The 18,788-nt window shown below is 39.0% G+C and overlaps 2 protein-coding genes across 4 annotated transcripts; both read right to left on the bottom strand.

The window, feature by feature from the left end:
• Positions 1-2,463: 2,463 nt before the first annotated feature.
• Positions 2,464-6,572, bottom strand: LOC112168751. Of its 3 annotated transcripts, none has more exons than XM_040508038.1 (7): positions 5,889-6,572; positions 5,709-5,807; positions 5,376-5,553; positions 4,853-4,950; positions 4,221-4,400; positions 2,994-4,124; positions 2,464-2,903 (listed from the first exon to the last, which is right to left on the bottom strand). In XM_040508038.1, exons 1-5 carry the CDS (start codon positions 6,405-6,407, stop codon positions 4,308-4,310), a joined length of 987 nt encoding a protein of 328 aa, XP_040363972.1. In that variant the 5' UTR covers positions 6,408-6,572; the 3' UTR covers positions 2,464-2,903; positions 2,994-4,124; positions 4,221-4,307. The 3 variants fall into 3 exon arrangements, with proteins under 3 accessions (XP_040363972.1, XP_040363973.1, XP_040363971.1); XM_040508039.1 differs by having other exon boundaries at positions 2,464-2,818; XM_040508037.1 differs by having other exon boundaries at positions 2,464-4,124.
• Positions 6,573-8,845: 2,273 nt separating this feature from the next.
• LOC112174788 (aldehyde oxidase GLOX) lies at positions 8,846-10,534 on the bottom strand. The gene has a single exon (XM_024312599.2). It carries the CDS (start codon positions 10,493-10,495, stop codon positions 8,846-8,848), a length of 1,650 nt encoding a protein of 549 aa, XP_024168367.1. The 5' UTR covers positions 10,496-10,534.
• Positions 10,535-18,788: the final 8,254 nt, after the last annotated feature.

Genomic DNA, 18,788 nt, shown 5'->3' with positions numbered 1-18,788 from the left:
GAGGATTAAGCCTTAATTTCAACCTACAAAACTTTAATTTTGTTAGTAATCTCATCATGTTCCTTGTTCCAGTCTTGAGACTTGACCCTACATTGCAAAACTTTAATCTTATCAACAAGGTCAGTACGTCCTTCTTCCCATTCTTTCAAAGATATTTCAAATTTTTTTTCTTTCTCACCTCTTAAGGATTCGATTTCCTCTTCAAGTTTATTATTTTTTCTTAGAACAACTCTTAAGGTATTATACAATTGCTTGCATTTTTCATTTGTTTCTTCATCAAGAGTGTCATCTTCTAAATCAGAAACATCAGATAATTCATAATCAAAGGAGGAAGTAAGAGCAAGATTTATCTCTTCATCACTGGATTAAGAGCCTTCATCACTGTCACTCCAAGTAGACTTTAAAGCCTTGTTTTCAAGCAAATTGTACCTCTTGTTGCCATAATCGGCAGCAAGATGTCCAATTCCACCACACTCAAAACATTTAGGCTTGTCAAGAAAATTCTTCTTTTGAGGGAATTTTGCAACCTTTGAATTTTTGTCAAATCGATTTTCAAATATTTGACCCCTTTTTAAATAAGAAAAGTTTTTTGAAGTATTCCTTGAAGATTTTTTGCTTTTCAAAAAATTCTTGAATTCTTTAGTTAGCAAGGCTAAATCAACATAATCATCAAAATTTCTTTCTTTTTGATGGAAGAAAAAGTGACGCTTTTACTTTCTTTTCATGCTTGAGTCTCATCTCAAAAGTTTTGAGATTTCCTACCAGTTCATCGAGGGTGTATGTGTCAAGTTCTTGAGCTTCCTCAATGGTAATCTGCATGGCTTGAAATTTTGGAGAAAGTGCCCTGAGAAATTTCTTGACAATTCGGTGCTCCTCAAATGGGTCATCAAGTTTGCGGCATTGACTTGTTACATTGAGAAGTCGAGCATGAAAATCATCAACCGATTCCTCTTCCCCCATGGTCATGTTCTCAAATTCCAATACGAGTGTTTGAAGCTTCTGACCTCTAACCTTCTTGTTTCCCTCATAAGTAACCTGAAGTAGGTCCCAAACATGTCTGGCTGTATCATAGTGGCTAATTCTCATCCTCTCCTTCTTGGACAAAACTATGAATAGTGAATTTCTTTCCTCAAAGTCACAATTTATGTCACGAACTTCCTCTTCTGTCCATTCCTTCCTAGGCTTAAGAGCTCTTACAAATGACCCTTCTACTTTCTTTGATTTTTCTGCCTTGGTTGGGTGTTCCCATCTATTCTTAACTATATTCCACATGTTTTCTTCAGGAGAGTAGAGAAAAACCCTTATCATAATCTTCCATTGTGAATAGTCCTCGCCATCAAACAAAGGCGGGCTATTTATAGAACTAGAGGCTCTGTCACGTTCACGTTCCATCCTTGACCACGGATCAACTAAAAATCTTTAGAACTTGCTTTGATGCCAAGTGAAAATACAAGGACAGAATGTGTTTTCTGGAAAATGAGGATTGTAAGGCTCGTATCAATCCTTACTGGGTAGAAACAAAATATTTCACACATAATATCAGATTTTTGGTTACACAGTGAAAACCTCAAATATGAGATTAAAAACACTGCGGGGCTCTTACTCTTAAGAACCCAAAATAAGAATTAACTTATGATGCAGGATATGGTTTTTACAAAACTCAAGTAGCACTCAATTCGCTACACTTACTGGACAAAACTATCAAGAAGCTTGTCTTCAATCTTGAACTCCTTCTTCACTTGAACGACGGCCAATTATCACTCTCCTTCCTTCACAGCTTCTCTACTGATCTCAAGAGAATTTATGTATATGGAAAAATCATCAAGAACACTTATACATGGACCAAGTGTTTTGACTCTTGTGAAGACTCAATCTTAAGCAAACTAGGAAGACTTCCAAAACATTCTTGCATTCAAGGTTCTGCTTATGACCATGAGTTTTTCTTCCAATATATTCAAAGACCAATGCAATCTCTTCAACCCACTAGTACAAAAATTGAATCAGACGATGGCTAAAAACTGTCGTCTGATGTGGAGCTGACTGTCGTATATCTCGCTGTCGTCTGATGAAACATAATTTAGACAACTGTCATCTGAAGAACTCGGCATGCATGTCGACAGACTATCGATAGCTTGTTGACATCATTAACTGTCGTGTGAACGTCACTCAGACGACAAGCAACTTAAGAACCCGTTGTGTGATTATGATTCAGAAGTCATTTTTTTTTTTATAACTGTTGTGTGACTGTTATTCACTCAACTATTTTATGATAGCATCCGTGATCTGTATTAATCTCAGACGACAGTTTTTATTTTGTGGCTATTGTGAAAATTATGCTGTGCTTTGAGACAACATATTGAGCTTTTAACGTTGTGTTATAACAAGTTGGACAATGCTTTCCATTTATTCTTAATGTCTAATTGTTAGAAAATATATAACAATCAAATTAATTCAAATCCCACCACATATTAAATGAATTCAGTAAATTCATATCAAACCTAATTATTTCCCAAATATTCATATACTAATTTAGGAGGGTCATTTGTACATTTGCCTTCTTTCTCTGTATCTATCAACTTTTGCTCTTTTCTACATTATATAATGCCGAGTACGTTGGAGCTCCATGTCTACAAGTTGAGCTACTGTCTGTGATCCTTAGGACAAGCCTGGTGTTTGCCATGTTGCTTAACCTGGTGTTGGCACCAGTAAGAATGGGCAACCAATACTCTTGTCCAAGAGCAATTGGGGAATAGGTTGTCCCCTTCTTTGCTAAGAAGAGATTTGTGCTGTGTGAACCAAATTAAGTTTCCCATTTGTTCTGCAGACAATGCAAAGACTTTAATGTACATTATGCATTTCCAGAAAAGTACTCCATCAGCTACCATGTAAACCTCTGTCCTCTACTAACTCATATGAATCACAAGTACTAAAATGAATTGTCTAACAATATATGAGAGTAAATGTAAGACATGAATGGTCGATTAAAATTGTACCTTAGCAGTGGTGAAATAATTTCACTTTGCAAAAACAGTTCCCAAAAATCTCATTGTAGCCTGGAACATATAAACAAAAAATCATAATCAACGTCATATGTCTTTCCTTCAACAACCATCTAACCAAATAACATCAAGACTCATGCCGAAAGAAGACTCAAATTAAGTAATGTATAACCAGCCAACAGTTCAAGTACCAGATTTTGGATCGAAACAAAAGTGCCTAAGCAGATGTATTTAGCTGGAGGAGACTATAGTATCAACTTTTATGCACTATAGTAAATTGAAAAGACATACTAATATCAAAAAGCAATGTTTATGTGATCTGAACCTTACATGAAACAGATATTTATGCCCTTTGAATTTGAAAACAAATTGAGAGAAAGAAAAGAAAAGCAATGTTTTTTTAGTAAGCATAAAAATCAACCTCAGATCTTAATCACCACCCAAAAAAAAAATATATATATATATATACACACACACAAAAAGAAGGCCCAATTTATTGCACATTGAGAAAATGGAAGCAAAAGTAGCAGACCAATTATACAGACCAAAAGAGAAGACACAGACCTTACAGCAGCAGCAAGTGAAATCTGCATACAAAATCAATCCCAATAATTTTTAAGCATCGCAACAGATAACACTGCATCATGAACATGAAGAATGAACAATTTCCACAAAACCACATACAATAAAAAAGAAAAAAAAAATTAAAACCTGCCCTGAACTCAAAAGGAAGACACAAATTCAACAAAACAGAAATTTAATTACTTGATCAACCAATTGCAGCACCTTTACCTTGACATAATCTTTTTTCATCAATGTTACCACCTCGTAGAGTCAATAAGCAATTGATTATCAGAATATTCCCGATTCGCTTGGATAGACTGATTGTTGACCGTAGGAGATGGTAACATTAATGAAAAAAAGCAGCTAGTCGATCAATGCACTCACACATGCATGAAACAATCTGCCGAATCTAACTACTTCTCATATCTAATTCCACAAAACACAGTCAAAATGGAAAACCACACAGAACCCACATAAAAAAAAAACAGAAAGCCAAATCTCCCACAAGCTGCCACACACATGTTCCACTGAATGTGTAGAGAGCCTTGTTTATATGCATATCTGAAAACATGGAAGTAGATATTTTAGAAACAAACACAACACAGTGACTTTGACGGTTGCTACTATATACAAGAAAATTATGAACAAGTCCCTTACCAAATAAGTCCAAGGTGAGGCCTAGACTACGATAGACGTGGATGACATAGTCTAGTGCAGAAATCTGTTTTGATGACCTTAAAATGGTTAATGATGTGACCGTAATGCAAACCAACCAAGCAGGTAATTAACAATGGCCATCAATAATAGATATGTCACAGTTATCATCAATGCCATAACCTGAGAAAGAGGTCACATACATTCAAAATTGAGCATATAGATATGATCAGAAATGAAACAGAAAACTAAAAGAACGAAATGGTGATTACTACTTACAACTGAAGTTTATACTTCTTGAGCAGAGATGATCCTGAACTAACAGTACCATCACCCTTTAGCTAAATCTCGCACAAGGAAACTACTAAATATCCTATTGCAATTCTCACAATAACTCTCACGTGAGTGGTGAATCTGATTTTGTGAGAAGGGGTGTAAGCCAGTAGCATGCAGAATTTCTCCAAGGCAAGACAACTAACTACTAGCTTGGAAAAGTAAACGAGAGGAGCAAGGTACTAGTCATATTTTCTTATGATGTGAATCAAGGTAGTTTCTAACAACAAAAGAAAAATAAAAAATAAAAATAAACCATACAGGCAGTTGGTCAAAGTCATTTTGGTTGTTTGGTCCCTTACCTCTGACAGATAGAACACCTTTCCATATAGGGCTTGAATGACTAATTTTCTTTTGAAACCCCGTTCAGTATAACCTGCCATATCCATTACAACTAGGCCTGCAAGTTGCAAACAAGTAGTCAGTAACTGATAGCACAATTTTGCAATGAATTTTTCTGACTTTTAATTCCATATATGTTTATTAGAAAGCTAAAGGAGCAAATAGTACAATGTACCTTGGCAGTACACGTATCAAATTAAGTGTAATGCCTTGCTAACAACACAAAAAATCCAAAACATTAACAGATGACGACCATAGAATGATATATGGAGAAGTCATGAAAAGAAGTAGTAGTAGAAGCAGGACACATTTATGAGCACATTACAAGCATCCTTCTTCTGTAACTCACAATCAGATGTAGGAGGAGGTGGTATACATTCACCGCCTCCATGTCCTTATCAGATTCTTTATTTTTTATATGGAAAAGGGAGTATTGTGTAATTAGATCATACAAGTTATGATAGTAGTAGGTCAATGCTTTACCTTTGTCTCGCACAATTCTTCTTGAAATTTCATTTAGAATTTCAGCCACCTGAGAATCATCGAACAAAGAAGCTTTTCTGAGCTGAATTAAATTGGAAACCATGTCTGGGTTGAATGGCTTTTCATTCAAAGTATAATGGATGTACTTGCACAAAATCTCCTCCATGCCAAAACCTGTCTGGATACAAATTAGAGATAGTTGTCAAAATCACTCTCACAAAGATATGAAATGCTACAAGAGCACGCCATAGTCTAATAGAATGAATCAATTTATTGTTTTTGTTATTGAAATGATGCATGTACATGGTGTATCAACAAGACTAGAAATGTCACATTTTGCACGAGTTGTTTCAGGGCATCAGGCGTGATTTGGTCGGAGCCATTCTGAAACATTTCGTCTATTGATTTGCATAGCATAGCATTTTTATTGACCTGTTACAAGAAATCAGGACCTCTGAGTCTTAAACCCTAAAACTGTAAATCAATTTAGCAGAAAAAGAAGAGAAAGCATACCAGTTTCTTGCGTTTATGTCGAGGGGAAGAGAACTTTTTGACGGTCTTGACAACGGCGATGACAAAATTGAGACCGGCATAAGCGAGAGGAAGAACCAAAATCCAAGGGAGGGAGCTGGTGCCATCTCTGGGTCCAGGAATGGCCTGCGTGACAGAGCCGGTGAACTCCACCAGGTCCAAGGCCTTCTCTTGAATCCAGGGTAGATCCTCTTTCACTTCTTCAACGGCTTCTTCTTCTTCTGCTGCTTTACTGCTTTTGTTAGGGCTCCTCATTGTCGACGGAGGATTGGAGTTACTCTTCGCCGCCGCCACAGTGGATAACGGCCTGCTAGCTTGGACTCTCACAGCTACAGACACAGGTGCGACTGTGGGACGAAGCAAAGGGAGACCTTTGGGTGGGGCACGAGGGAGCAATTGGGAAGCAAAGGAAGTGGCCAAAGCAGAGGCCATGAGCAACAAGTTTAGTTCACTACTGGTTTGGTTGTCGGAGAGATGGATTTGGGGTATAGGTGTAACCATGTAGAAGATAAGAGGGAGAGAGGAGAGAGATCTAAGTTTTGGATCCGATGGATTTGGTGTCGGCGTATAACAGAGGTCTTGGATCCGATGGATTTGAAGTGTAGGGGGTGAAGGTTGTAGGTTTTGGTTTTGGGGAGACGCAGTAGGGAGTGTAAGGAGATTTTGGTTTTGGTTTTGGTTTTGGTTTTGGTTTTGGTTTTGGTTTTGGCCTTTAATTTGAATCTGTGTCGAGAGAGTGAGCAGGTTTGAGTTTTTTGTTATTTTTTTGCAAGGTTCTAAAAAACAGCTTAGGCGGCCGACTAGGCGGCGCCTAAGCGCTAGTCGCTGGGTCACCGATCGGATTTCTACCTAGGCGATTGCTTTGGGCGGTGGGCTCCTCGGCGGCCGCCTAGGCGGTTTAGGCGGAGTCTAGGCGGTCTAGGCGGAACCACCTCGGAGCTGGGCGTTGGGCGCTAGAAATTTTTTTTCTTCTTTCTGATCATCTTCTTCAAAACTCAAAACCTCAAAGATTGAAGCAGTTTCTCATTCTCAGACCTATGAAACCTCTCTAAACTAACATCTGAAAATCCAGACCAGTAGACCACTCAAAAATGAAAACCCAGTCTCACTCGATGTCAACGACAATGAAAATGAAATCAAAAGAGGGATTCATTATAGATTGAAAATTACCATATCTAAATCGAGAGGAAAACGAAAAGGCACGACGAGATTATTGAAGGGGAAAACAAGAGAAAGATTTGGCCACCATTGAAATGGCATTGCTTTCTCTCTCTGTTTTTTTTTCTGTCTAAGTTGCTTTCTCTCCCTGTTCGTATCAGAGGCCGAAGAGGATGAGCTTCTTGTGGTGGTATAATTGCACAAGCTATAATTATGGCACATGTATGCCCTATGATTATGCACGTGTATTCTTTCTCTTCTACATTAAATCACTTTGTTTTTCATTTTTTTTTTCTTCAAAATAATCCCTTTATTCCAATAAAAAAATAATAATCCCTCTATTTTCTTTAAAAATAAAAAATCTAGTCTATAATTATAACGCCTCTGTCAAAATAATACGTTTTATAATTTTATTTATATAATTATATGTCATAAAAAATTAAAAATAAAATAAAAATATAAAACCGCCTAGTCCCCGCCTAGGCTCCCGCCTAGGCCTCTAGGCGCTAGGCCCCGAGTCACCGCCCGACTAGCGCCTAGCGTTTTTTAGAACCTTGTTTTTTTGGCTCTAGTGGTAGGGTTTCAAGCCCAGGCTATATCAATTTTGGACTTCAATATGAGGTTTGGCACCACTAACACAGTGGGAAACTTGGCGCTCAATTTTTTTTAGCGTTACACAACAGTTTTTTATCTTAAACGTCTTCTGAACTAGTTCCTAAATCCTTATCAGACAACAGCTCTTAACAAAATGACGTCTGAAAAAAAAAATTCATTCACACGACAGATAATTACATAGCGTCGTCTGAGAGGTGTCGTCTGATTCAATTTTTGTAGTAGTGACCCCCAAAAGATTCTACTTTAATTAGACTCTTATTAGGAAAGGAACTTTAAATATAAGATATCCAACAAAACCTAAAGAAAATCAATTAGGAATAGACAAATCCTAAAATGTCTAGGACTTCAATACCACAATTCTACCAAATGGAAATATCTTTAAAATCACAATAATATAAAACTCGAAATCTACTTCCCAAAAAGGGACTCCCAATAGGACTGACTACTGACTCGGGTGTTGCAATCTCATGCTTATGCAGATGCATTTACCTGAGATTCTCCGAGATCAATAAACAGACTTTGTCACAGCTTTGTATGGGAATGCCAACATGTACAAGTATTGTACCTACAAAAGGCCATACTGAGCACTGAGATTGTTGATTCCCCAATCTAATCAGTCAAGTATTTAGCTATAAAAGGCATCTTTGACCATGACGCTGGTCTTATCATTGAGAACTAATGTTTACTGATGACTCATATGTTGCTGATACTTGTATTCGGAAAGCAGTAATTCTGGATCTTAATTAACCTAGCAAGGTGGGATGCATGTGGTATTCTAGCAAGGTGTACCATTTTTTTTTTTAATATCAGTTCCAGATTATTCGCCAAGACTTTATGTTTACTGGAGTCATCTACAACTAAGCAGTAGAAAGAGGCATACATATATAGGTTTGATCTAGATCGATCATGAAATTACTTATAAGAAGTGCGAAGGAAAGGAATTAATCCTGCTGACTTTATTCAGTTTTATTCAATTTCACATACAATTTTCATGATACAGTAAATTACAACTTTTCAGCATTACAACCATTATATTTGACATAATGCGATATTGACCACTCATCATATCCCCTTAACAGTAAATTACAACTTGCAAATATTGTATGAATAATTGACGTAAAAGATGAAAAAAGAAATTTGAGAAAACAACTGTACCTATACCTATATTACTGAATTTTGACCCAAATGCCCGCACTTGGAATCTGCTGATGAACCACATATACAAGATAATATCCGGATGGAGCAAGATTACCGGAAGCCGGCGTCGTAACCTGAACTCGAAACTTCAAGTTCCCCACTGCGTTAACCTTCTCGGAAGCAAGAACTACTAGCCTATGGTTCATCGAGAACGAATGGGTAGTAAATGAAGGTAACACCATCGTAACGGACACCGAGTCTAGTGCTATTTTCCCCGTTATCGAAAATCGAATGGCTAGCTTCTTTCCATAACCAATCTCAACTTGTGACCGAGGTGATAAGATGGTCGGGCGTATACTTGCGAATTGCGAGTCCAAGTAATTAGGAGAGAATGCTTCTAAGGCAAGTTCAGTTGGGAAAAGCACGTTTGAGAACTCGTAACGATAATGAGGGTTACTACCTCCAACGAGTACCCTTCCATCACGTAGCAGTACTGCAGTAGAGTGGTACATACGTGGTATGGTACTAGGGTTTTGTTGCTCGAACCGTGACCCGACCGCATTATCTGGCTTGTAAACAACCGGGTTGAGTACCGGATTCCGCCCCATCTCCAACCCCGCGGCACCTAGTCTGGCACCGTTGATAATTAAAACGTCACCGTTGGGAAGTAACGTCATGTCACCCATGACTCTAGCTAGAGGCATGTCTTCCACAAGCCACTGCGGGTTCGGGTCGGTTATTTTGATCCGAGCGCATGTCTTCAATGCTTCCACGAAAGCTCCCCTTTGGGCATTAAAATAAGAGCCTTTGGGAGCTCCACCGCAGACTAAAACCTCAGCTGCCACAGCCTGACCTTTTGAACTCTTGAGAGGTAACAGCACCGCTGAACCGGTGCTCGGATACGACCTCGGGTCTCCACCGGGTATTGTTGGGTACGTCATCACGATTTTAGCGGCAACATAATCGAACAATATAGCTCTGTTGTTGGCGAATATGAAAAGATTGCCGTCAACGTGGAGAAAAACAAAGGGGTAGAGATTGTTGTCTACGGCTTTGCCATCACTTGTCTCAGCAAGAAAAGGCAAACTGAGAGCGTTCATTGAGCCCTCACTTTTGGGGTAAAACTCGTAGTTGAACTGCTGCGTTCCGCCGATGATTATCTGCCGTCCATCTGGCAGAATATGATTGCTGGCGTACCATCTCCGGTTGACTAACCCGAACTCGATCTCTTTCCAGTCACAAGTAGGACACGGATCAAAAACCCTAACCCTTCTATCTCCGTCGTTGAAACCTCCCGTCTGGACCAGACGTCCTTTGGAGTTTACTGATCCGGAGGAGCACCACGTGTCCGAGTACACGAACAGGGGACGGATATTGTTAGACGCCACGTCGTACTCGGCCGAGTGAGCCGTGCAGTCGACTTTAAGCGCCTTGTCGTTGGGATTGTTGCGGCAGACGCCGTTGGGAAGGGAGAGGTTGGATTTTCCAAAGTCGGTGCGGTCGAACATGATGACGCGGTCGTTGTGAAGGAGCTGCATGTGCATGGCGGAAATGCCGACGCTTTTCAGAAGCAGCTCCCATTTGCCGCCGGCGGCGTGGGTCAGGGAGAAGAGAAAAGTGGATATCAAGAGGAAGGAAACAATGAGATGGGGTAGAGTTGGGCACTTCTTCATATTCATTTGGTTCTCTACTTGGCTTGTTCGAGTTTTGGTCTCAGAATAATTGGTCTATCTGTAAATCGCTTGCTGCTCTGATTTGGTGTGAGTGTGTCTGAGATTGTCGCCTTTATATAGTAGTAAGCTTGTGATTTGTTTTTGTTTTTTTTTTTTTTCTTTAAAGTTTAAACGTGTGCGTCTGGAACTCTGGATATTACTTGATCTTCATCTTTAATTTTTCTTTTTTTGGGTAGAAATAACTTTCTATAACATATCGCAATCAGTCTTTATAGTACTTTTGAGTATTACAGCTTTGTAGTCAGAGCATTAGTTCATTGTGTGAATTATACGGCCAATGATCAGTGGCGGGTTCAAAAATTGTCTAGATAGGGCAAGATTGTATGGGAAATAAGCATGATTGTAAAATCCTAAGCCATATGAATAGTAAATATAGAATTTGACAATTTGTTCAAAATGACCTTTAAATGACTAAGTTAATTTTTATTTTCTTCCCATGTTAAAGACCGATTTTAACTTATAAGGGGTAAAAACAAAAAGCAATACACCTAGAATAGAAGAACGCGCCCCACGCACGAAGGAGAAAAAAAAACAGACGGTGAGTGTGCTCTCTCCCAGCCGAATGCAGCTGGCTTTTCCGCCGCTATGTTCTGGCCCGGGAGAGGATGGTGTTTCTGAGTAGTGGAGGGGTCTCAAGGCATGCAGCAGCGTGGCTCTGGGAGGGAGGATGGGTCGTCGTTTCCGGTTTGGATGGACCGATTTCGATCTCTCTTTATCGGATTGAGGACGACGACATCGGAGGTGCAGCAACGGAACTCGGAGTTCCAGCGGTGGATTCTAACGTCATCGACTCTGCTTTTTGGGCTATGGCTGATCAGATCTGTACGTGGAGGTGCCGTTCCCGGGGGATCTGTCGCGAGCTCGTGTATGGACCTGTTTGAGGTTGTCAGCTTGATGCAGGGGATGTTTGCCAGGTGTCAGGGCGGTGCAGCGGCGGAGGAATTCGGCGAGGTGCAGTTTTGATGCTTGGAGATGGCGTGGTGGCGGTGGGGCTCGCTGGTAGTAGGAGGGTTTGCCTGCCGCACTTGCCCTTTGCTGGGGGGTGGTGGTCTTTGGGCTGGGCCTATGTGTTTGGGCCTCTCTGGTGTTGTTTTGTGTACAGTTGTTTAGTTATTTGCTATTTGGTTTTGGTGGTTTTTTTAGTTGAGAATAAGTCCCTCCTTTTGTGAGCGAGGGTATGGGTGTTTTCTGGGTAGTGTCGATGCCATTGTTTGGTGTCTTGGTCATTTTTGGTGTTTCTGGTCTCTTGTCGGTGCTTTCTGGTTATCAGCGTGATGGTGAATCACCCTTACACGTGGTCTGGCGGTTTTGGGACGCGGTGTCCGAACTGGTGGAAACAGTTCATCTTAATATTGGTGGCGGGGTTGTATCATTTTACATAGGTCTTGTTATAGGTTAAATTGGGTTGGGGTTGAGTTTTTTTAGCTCATGTAAGTCCCTCTCGTTGACGGTTTGGAACTTTGGATCCGATGATTTGTAACCAATTTGATTATTAATAGATTGTTTATTCTCTAAAAAAAAAAAGACCGATTTAACTTTTCTTCTTTGTTTTTAATAACTCATTAGTTCTGTTTATTAACATTTTTAGATGACCCAATAATTTTGTTGACTTTTTTTTTTAAATGACACTTCCAAGCAACTTCGTTTGGGCTAGCTGTAAATAGGCTCCATACAGCTCATGTTTGACTCGTATTTGGCTCGACTTTTGCTCGTTCGGCTCGTGTTCGTAAGATAAATGAGCCGAGCTTGAGCTCCATATTAAGCTCGACAAAAAAACCGAGCCGAGCTTGAACAATAATATATTCGGCTCGTCTAGCTCATGAGTAGCTCGAACTTGCTAAATTAAGCTTAGCTCGTTTGTTAAAGCATGACTTATGAAAATATATAGTACAGATAAAAATATAATTTTTCTAATCTCAAATATTTAACTCTTTTTATTACCTTCCTTTTTAATTGGAAGAAAATCTGAGAAATTAAGTAAAACATATAACAATAAAGAACAATACTTGTGCAACAATTAAATTTGGATTATTATTTTTAAATTTTCTTTCGTTCTTTTTCTTTTTTTTTTTAATTTAAAGTCAAATGAGCTAAGCCGATCCTATTCAAGCTCGAGCTCGTCCAATGAATCGAGCCGAGCCGAGCCTAGCTCGGGCTTAAGAAAAATATTCAAGCCGAGCCGAGCTTGAGCATGGAAAAAAATATTCAAGCTTTAGCCCGGCTCGAGCTCAATAAAAAACAAATGAGCCGAACATGATCACCTTGGTATTCGCTTCGACTCGACTCATTTACACCCCTAGTTTGGGTAGATTAATTTATAAAAAGTCGGAACGTTCAGCATTCAGCAATCGTATTTGATTAGGTAATGGTGCATTATTCTTGTGTCTTAATTGATTTCGATCGTGCATTTTATTATGGTATAATATGGACTTTCAGTTGGACAAGCAATATTCTTCTTCTCTATTGCTTTTTTTAATATTGGATGTGTTTTGTCCACCTGATTTGGGAATGCCCAAGTCTAATCTTAACGTACTGATTTAATGGTTGGGTCACAGTATCATACCAATAGTTTGTCGGTAGTTCCTTGATCGATCAATGCAGATTCCCAACCGCCCTCCAAAAACGAGGATGCACTTCGTCGACATCTTATAATCTAGCAATGTGGTGAATAAGATTTTAATTCCACGTATGGACACTTATGGTTGAGGTGTTTAATTGTATGTTTGTGTTTAAGATTTTCAATTCCACGTACAGCTAGATATTTGAAGTTAGAGTTTTTAATTGTATATGTCAATCAGGTTTTCAATCCTATACATAGAAACTGGTTTTTAATTAATGTTTGCGCGTATACAATTCAGTTTTCAATCCTATACGGTTTCAAATTTACTCACTTCAACTCTATGCTTTTTACACCTCTTGTCAAATTTTCAAATACTAAATTTACTCATTAAACCTCACTAAAGTTCCTCAAATAACCTCACACATATAATTAATTTACAAACAAACTAAGATCTTTATAATAAAAAACTTAGTCATTTCAATGATTTAATTATTCTATAAATCTTAATTACATCTCCATTCCTTACTCAGACAACATAAATCTCTTATCCAATAAAAAAAAAATCAAACACAAGGTATTGAGTTTTAAAAATTAATAAAAATAAAATAACATGAACTATTATGTGATTTTTTTATTTACTTTTTCTTATATAGCTGTTAAAAAAAATTAATAATTTTTTCTTAATGTTTCTCTATTTTCTGTAGCTCATGATTAATTATTTAAATATTTTTTTTATCTATTTTTATTTGCTAGCTCTTTTTTTTTTCTTCTTCTTTTTACAAATATAGTGGATAGATTTAGGTTTGGGCATGATACAATTTATTTTGTTCTCCCTACCAATATGCGTTCAATATGCATATCATACATTTTTATCTTAATCATAGTTTTATTTCTTAATAAATATATATATATATATATATTTTAATGAGTATGTAGTGAAATTGAAAAATAAAAATAGATAGGGAAAATAATAAAGAATGCAATCTAATATTATTGAATTGGAAAGTCTAGAGAAAATAAATATAACCATTTTTTTTGTATAATTATTGTCCCTAATAGTCATTTTATAGTAGGTTATATATGTCATTTAATAATTCATAATAGAGTGAGGTCAAGTGAGTAGATTTGGAGGTCCCAATAGAAACTCTCTTTTAATTAATGTTTGTACGTATACGTCTATCTTAAGCATGGACACATATGGTTAGAGTTTTTAATTAGAGAAATTCTATTCATATCCCCTAAATTAATACGTGGACCTCTAATGATTTTTGAAATATTTTAATTCCAAATTTATCATTTCAGAAAATTGAAAAAAGCTGGAAAAGAAAAGAAAAACACAATAAAAAAAAATTGCAGTTATATTATGCCCAGTATCATTTGGTCTAGTGGCACAGTCTCCCATTTGTAAGTGGAAGGTTGTGAATTCGACTCACGAAAGAGTACTAATCATAGCATTTGAGTTGTTTATCTGATAAAAAAAGAATAAAAAAAACTGCAGTTTGTTGTAGGGAATCAGAAATTGAGAGAAAATCGATGTGTATTCTCATTGATAATAGGAGTCTCTTTATATAGAGGATTATAAGGCATAGAATCTGAATCATACAAGGAAAGTAATCATATATTGAATAGGAATCTAGATCCTTCTAATGTAACCCTATTACCACTAGGTCAAGTAACCTAGAGTTTGGGCCAAACATAAAATAGAGATTTACTTGAACACTCCCCCTTGTGTTACCCAAACGTGGTGCTCCTCTCATTGCCTCGCTAAAAACCTTGCCAAGTAACAACCCAGTGGGACAAAAATAATCTCGGTCGAAGGGAAAAAAGAGCACAACACACCCTTCACGCTTCGAGACGAACATGTAGACATCTCCCCCTGATGTCTGCGCCTCCCCCTGATGACTACGATCATGGGAGTTCATATAATTTCCGAAAACCAATTCTCGCCACATGTTTCTCGAACATGGATTTAGGCAATGACTTAGTAAATAAGTCTGCCACATTGTCCTCAGATCGAACCTGGTTTACTTTGATCTTGAGGAGCTTCTGTTGTTGCTGATTGTAGAAGAATTTGGGCGATATATGCTTGGTGTTGTCGCCTTTGATGTAGCCTTGCTTCATTTGTTCAATGCAAGCAGCATTATCCTCATAAATGCTTGTTGGCTCATCTGTGGTAGACTTCAGACCACAATTGCTTCGAACATGCGTAACTATGGATCGAAGCCATATCCATTCACAAACTGCTTCGTGAAGAGCAATAATATCTGCATGATTCAAGGAGGTAGCGACTAAGGTCTGCTTTGTTGACGTCCAAGATATCGCGGTCTTTCCCCTGGTGAATACATAGCCAGTTTGGGAGCGACCTTTGTGTGGGTCAGAGATGTACCCAGCATCAGCAAAACCTTCCAAAATACTTATACCACTTTGGGATGGGGAGAGGGAATGCACCCCACCATGTATGGCGTCCCTGTCACTTGATGGATCCGAATCCATCATCTCTCTGTAGGGATAAAATAAGCTCATATCAATAGTACCACTTAGGTATCAAAATATATCTTTAACACCAGTCCAATGGTGTCGTGTTGGCGCAGAGCTATATCTAGCTAACAAGTTCACAGCGAAAGAGATGTCCGGTCTTGTGCTTTGTGCTAAGTACAATAATGCGCCTATTGCACTTAGGTAGGGCACTTCTGCCTCTAACACTTCATCATCATCATCTTTTGGACGAAATGGATCCTTCTTTGGATCAAGACTACGGACTATCATTGGGGTGCTTGAAGGCTTAATCTTGCCAGTGCTGAAACGCCTAAGCATCTTTTGGGTGTAAGCTGATTGATGAATCAGGATACCATCTCTACCGTGCTCAAGTTCTAAACCAAGGTAAAACCGTGTTTTCCCAAGATCTTTCATCTCAACCTCGGATTTCAAGTGTTCAGCGGGTTCCTTTAACTCTTTAAGGGTGCCAATTATGTTCATGTCATCGACATAAACCGCTACTATTGCAAATCCAGAACTTGTCCTTTTTATGAACATACATGGGCATAGTTCATTGTTGACATATCCTTTACCAATCAAGTAGTCACTTAGACGGTTATACCACATCGGTCCATATTGTTTTAATCTATATAGTGAGCATTTCAATCTAATGTAAACGCGCTCCGTGGTTTAGAGCCACTTGACTTGGGTAACTAAATTCCATCTGGAATCTTCATGTATGTCTCTGTATCTAGATCCCCATATAGATACGCAGTAACCACATCCATAAGCTGCATGTTCGGTTTTTTGGAAACTACCAAAATGACAAGGTAGCAGAACGTTATGACGTCCATTACGGGAGAATAGGTTTCCTCGTAGTCGATTCCCGGGCGTTGTGTGAAGCCTTGAGCCACAAGGCGAGCTTTGTACCTTACAATCTCGTTTCTCTCATTATGCTTTCTAACGAATACCCATTTGTGACCAACTGGTTTAGTGTTGGGCGGTATTGGTACAACTTTGCCAAAAACCTTTCTTTACGCTAGAGAATCAAGTTCTGCCTGGATCGCATCTTTCCATTTTGGCCAATCAGCTCTACGTTGGCATTCATCAATGGAGCGTGGTTCGACGTCATCGGTCTCAATAATCTCACATGCCACTGAATACGTGAATACATCATCAAAGATGTTGGAGCTTCTTTCCCACGTCCCATGTACACTAGTCTAATTTACAGAGATCTCTACGTTCTTAGGGATAGGTTCTGACATTGAGGCGTCCCCCAATGATGTCTCTTGGACATAACCATAATCTGGAACATTCTCATAGGAAGGATTTTGAGTATCGATGATCAAAGGATTTGTTTGTGCCTCATTCGCTCTCTTTCTAGGGCTAGTATCCTTCGAACCAATTGGTCTACTGTGATTCCTTGCGGGACCTGCAGCCATAAATGCCACATCATTGTCATTCTGGGCAATGGCGCCATCTCCTGGTGTCACAGGAGTGGCGTTATGTCTAGTATTTGGGACATCGATCCTTGCAGGCACGTTTGCAGCAGCTATGTGTGATCTCGTCGCTTTAGCAACATTAGAAAATGCATCAGGCAGAGTGTCTGCTACGTTCTAGAGCTCGATTATTCTTTGCACATCAAGTTCGGACTGTGCGGTATGGAGATCGAGATGAGACATAGTGGGTCATAGACGAATTAGCATCGCTGCATGCAATATTGCATATCCCTAAGCAGAAACAGGGAGACTGGTGCACATAACCAATGTCCGTGCTATCATCTGTAGTCGTTTGATAACGGCTTCTATGAGACCATTTTGGATATGAACATGGGGAACTAGATGCTCTACATCAATCCCCAATGACATGCAATAGTCATCGAATTTTTTCGATGTAAACTCCCTAACATTATCAAGTCGAATTGACTTAATTGGATAGTCAGGGTAGTGAGCCCAAAGACGGATAATCTGGGCAAGGAGTTTAGCATAAGCAACATTTTGAGTGGACAACAGCGTGACATGTGACCAGCATGTCGACGCATCAACCAATACCATAAAGTATTTAAAAGGTCCGCATGATGGTTGAATCGGTCCACAGATATCCCCTTGGATTCTCTGTAAGAACGGAATAAGTATTTTAGGGTCCTTTGCGTATGACAGTCTCGATCCTAATTTTCAGAAGGAACAGGCTTTACAAAACGAGCGAGGGGCCTTAGAAGCAATCAATGAGGATTTTGGTTGGGCCTGAGCGCCTGTATCACTATTAGAAGCAAAATGTGTGACTACATCTCCCATCATGGCGTTGGAGCCATGGGAATTGGTATTTATGGCGTCATGGCCATTGGGAGGAACAACCATGGCGTCATGCTCATTGTTGGCGCCATTGATGGCGTCATCCAAGGCGGCCTTCTGGCGGCCCAAGATAGCTGCAACGCCAGAAGCTGCAGTTGTTGCTGTCTTACTAAGTCTCAGAATCAATTTTCTATTCTTGCTTCTTCTCACTCTGAAGAATGGATGTCCGTGTGAAATCTTTAGTATACGGAGCATCATATCATGACTAAGATGTCCTAGTCGGTCATGCCAAAGCCAGTATGTGTCAGAATCCAAGAGATCTTCTCTTATGACATTATTGGATTCAATAGATCGAATTGTAGTGACATAAAGTCCACTAGATTGACATATAAGCTTCTCTAAGATGCGCTTTCGTCCACAATCATTAGAGGTAATGCAAAGGAACTCTTTTCCGTTCTCAGTATGTGTTTCCACATGGAATCCGTTGGCTCAAATATCTCTGAAGCTCAATAAGGTTCGATTTGCTTAGGACCGCAGAGAGCTTATGCGACTTTGATCAAGGTGCCATTTGGCAACAGGAATTGGGCCATTCCATGTCCTTGAACTAAACCTGATGGCCCAGCCATCATAGTCACAGAGGAATGTGTAGGCAACATCTCTAAGAATAATTGCCTATGGCGTAGAATGGTGTGCATAGTCGCACTATCCGCAAGACATTGTTGTTCGCTAGAATCCATTCCTAAAAGAAAAGCTCGTAATTAAAAGGAGTCATAAAGAAAAGAACTCAACTTTTATTAATAAGCCAAATGGAATTACATCATCGTTTCTTTGACCAAGGAAAATCTAATCCAATAAACTAGCTAATGCAAAACAATGGTAGTCGTCTAACTCCTTTCAGTAATTACAATGCAAA

Source organism: Rosa chinensis, chromosome 6, assembly GCF_002994745.2.
Source record: "Rosa chinensis cultivar Old Blush chromosome 6, RchiOBHm-V2, whole genome shotgun sequence".
NCBI lineage: Eukaryota > Viridiplantae > Streptophyta > Magnoliopsida > Rosales > Rosaceae > Rosa > Rosa chinensis.
Note: the sequence above shows the minus strand (reverse complement) of the source record. Positions and strands in the feature narration are given on the sequence as shown.

Coding starts and splice junctions, on each gene's coding strand:
- LOC112168751 (XM_040508037.1), bottom strand. CDS start 6,407: ATGGTTACACCTATACCCCAAATCCATCTCTCCGACAACCAAACCAGT. Junction 5,808..5,888: donor GACATAAACGCAAGAAACTG/GTATGCTTTCTC, acceptor TTCTTGTAACAG/GTCAATAAAAATGCTATGCT. Junction 4,401..4,852: donor AGGTGTTCTATCTGTCAGAG/GTAAGGGACCAA, acceptor CCTCTTTCTCAG/GTTATGGCATTGATGATAAC.
- LOC112174788 (XM_024312599.2), bottom strand. CDS start 10,495: ATGAATATGAAGAAGTGCCCAACTCTACCCCATCTCATTGTTTCCTTC.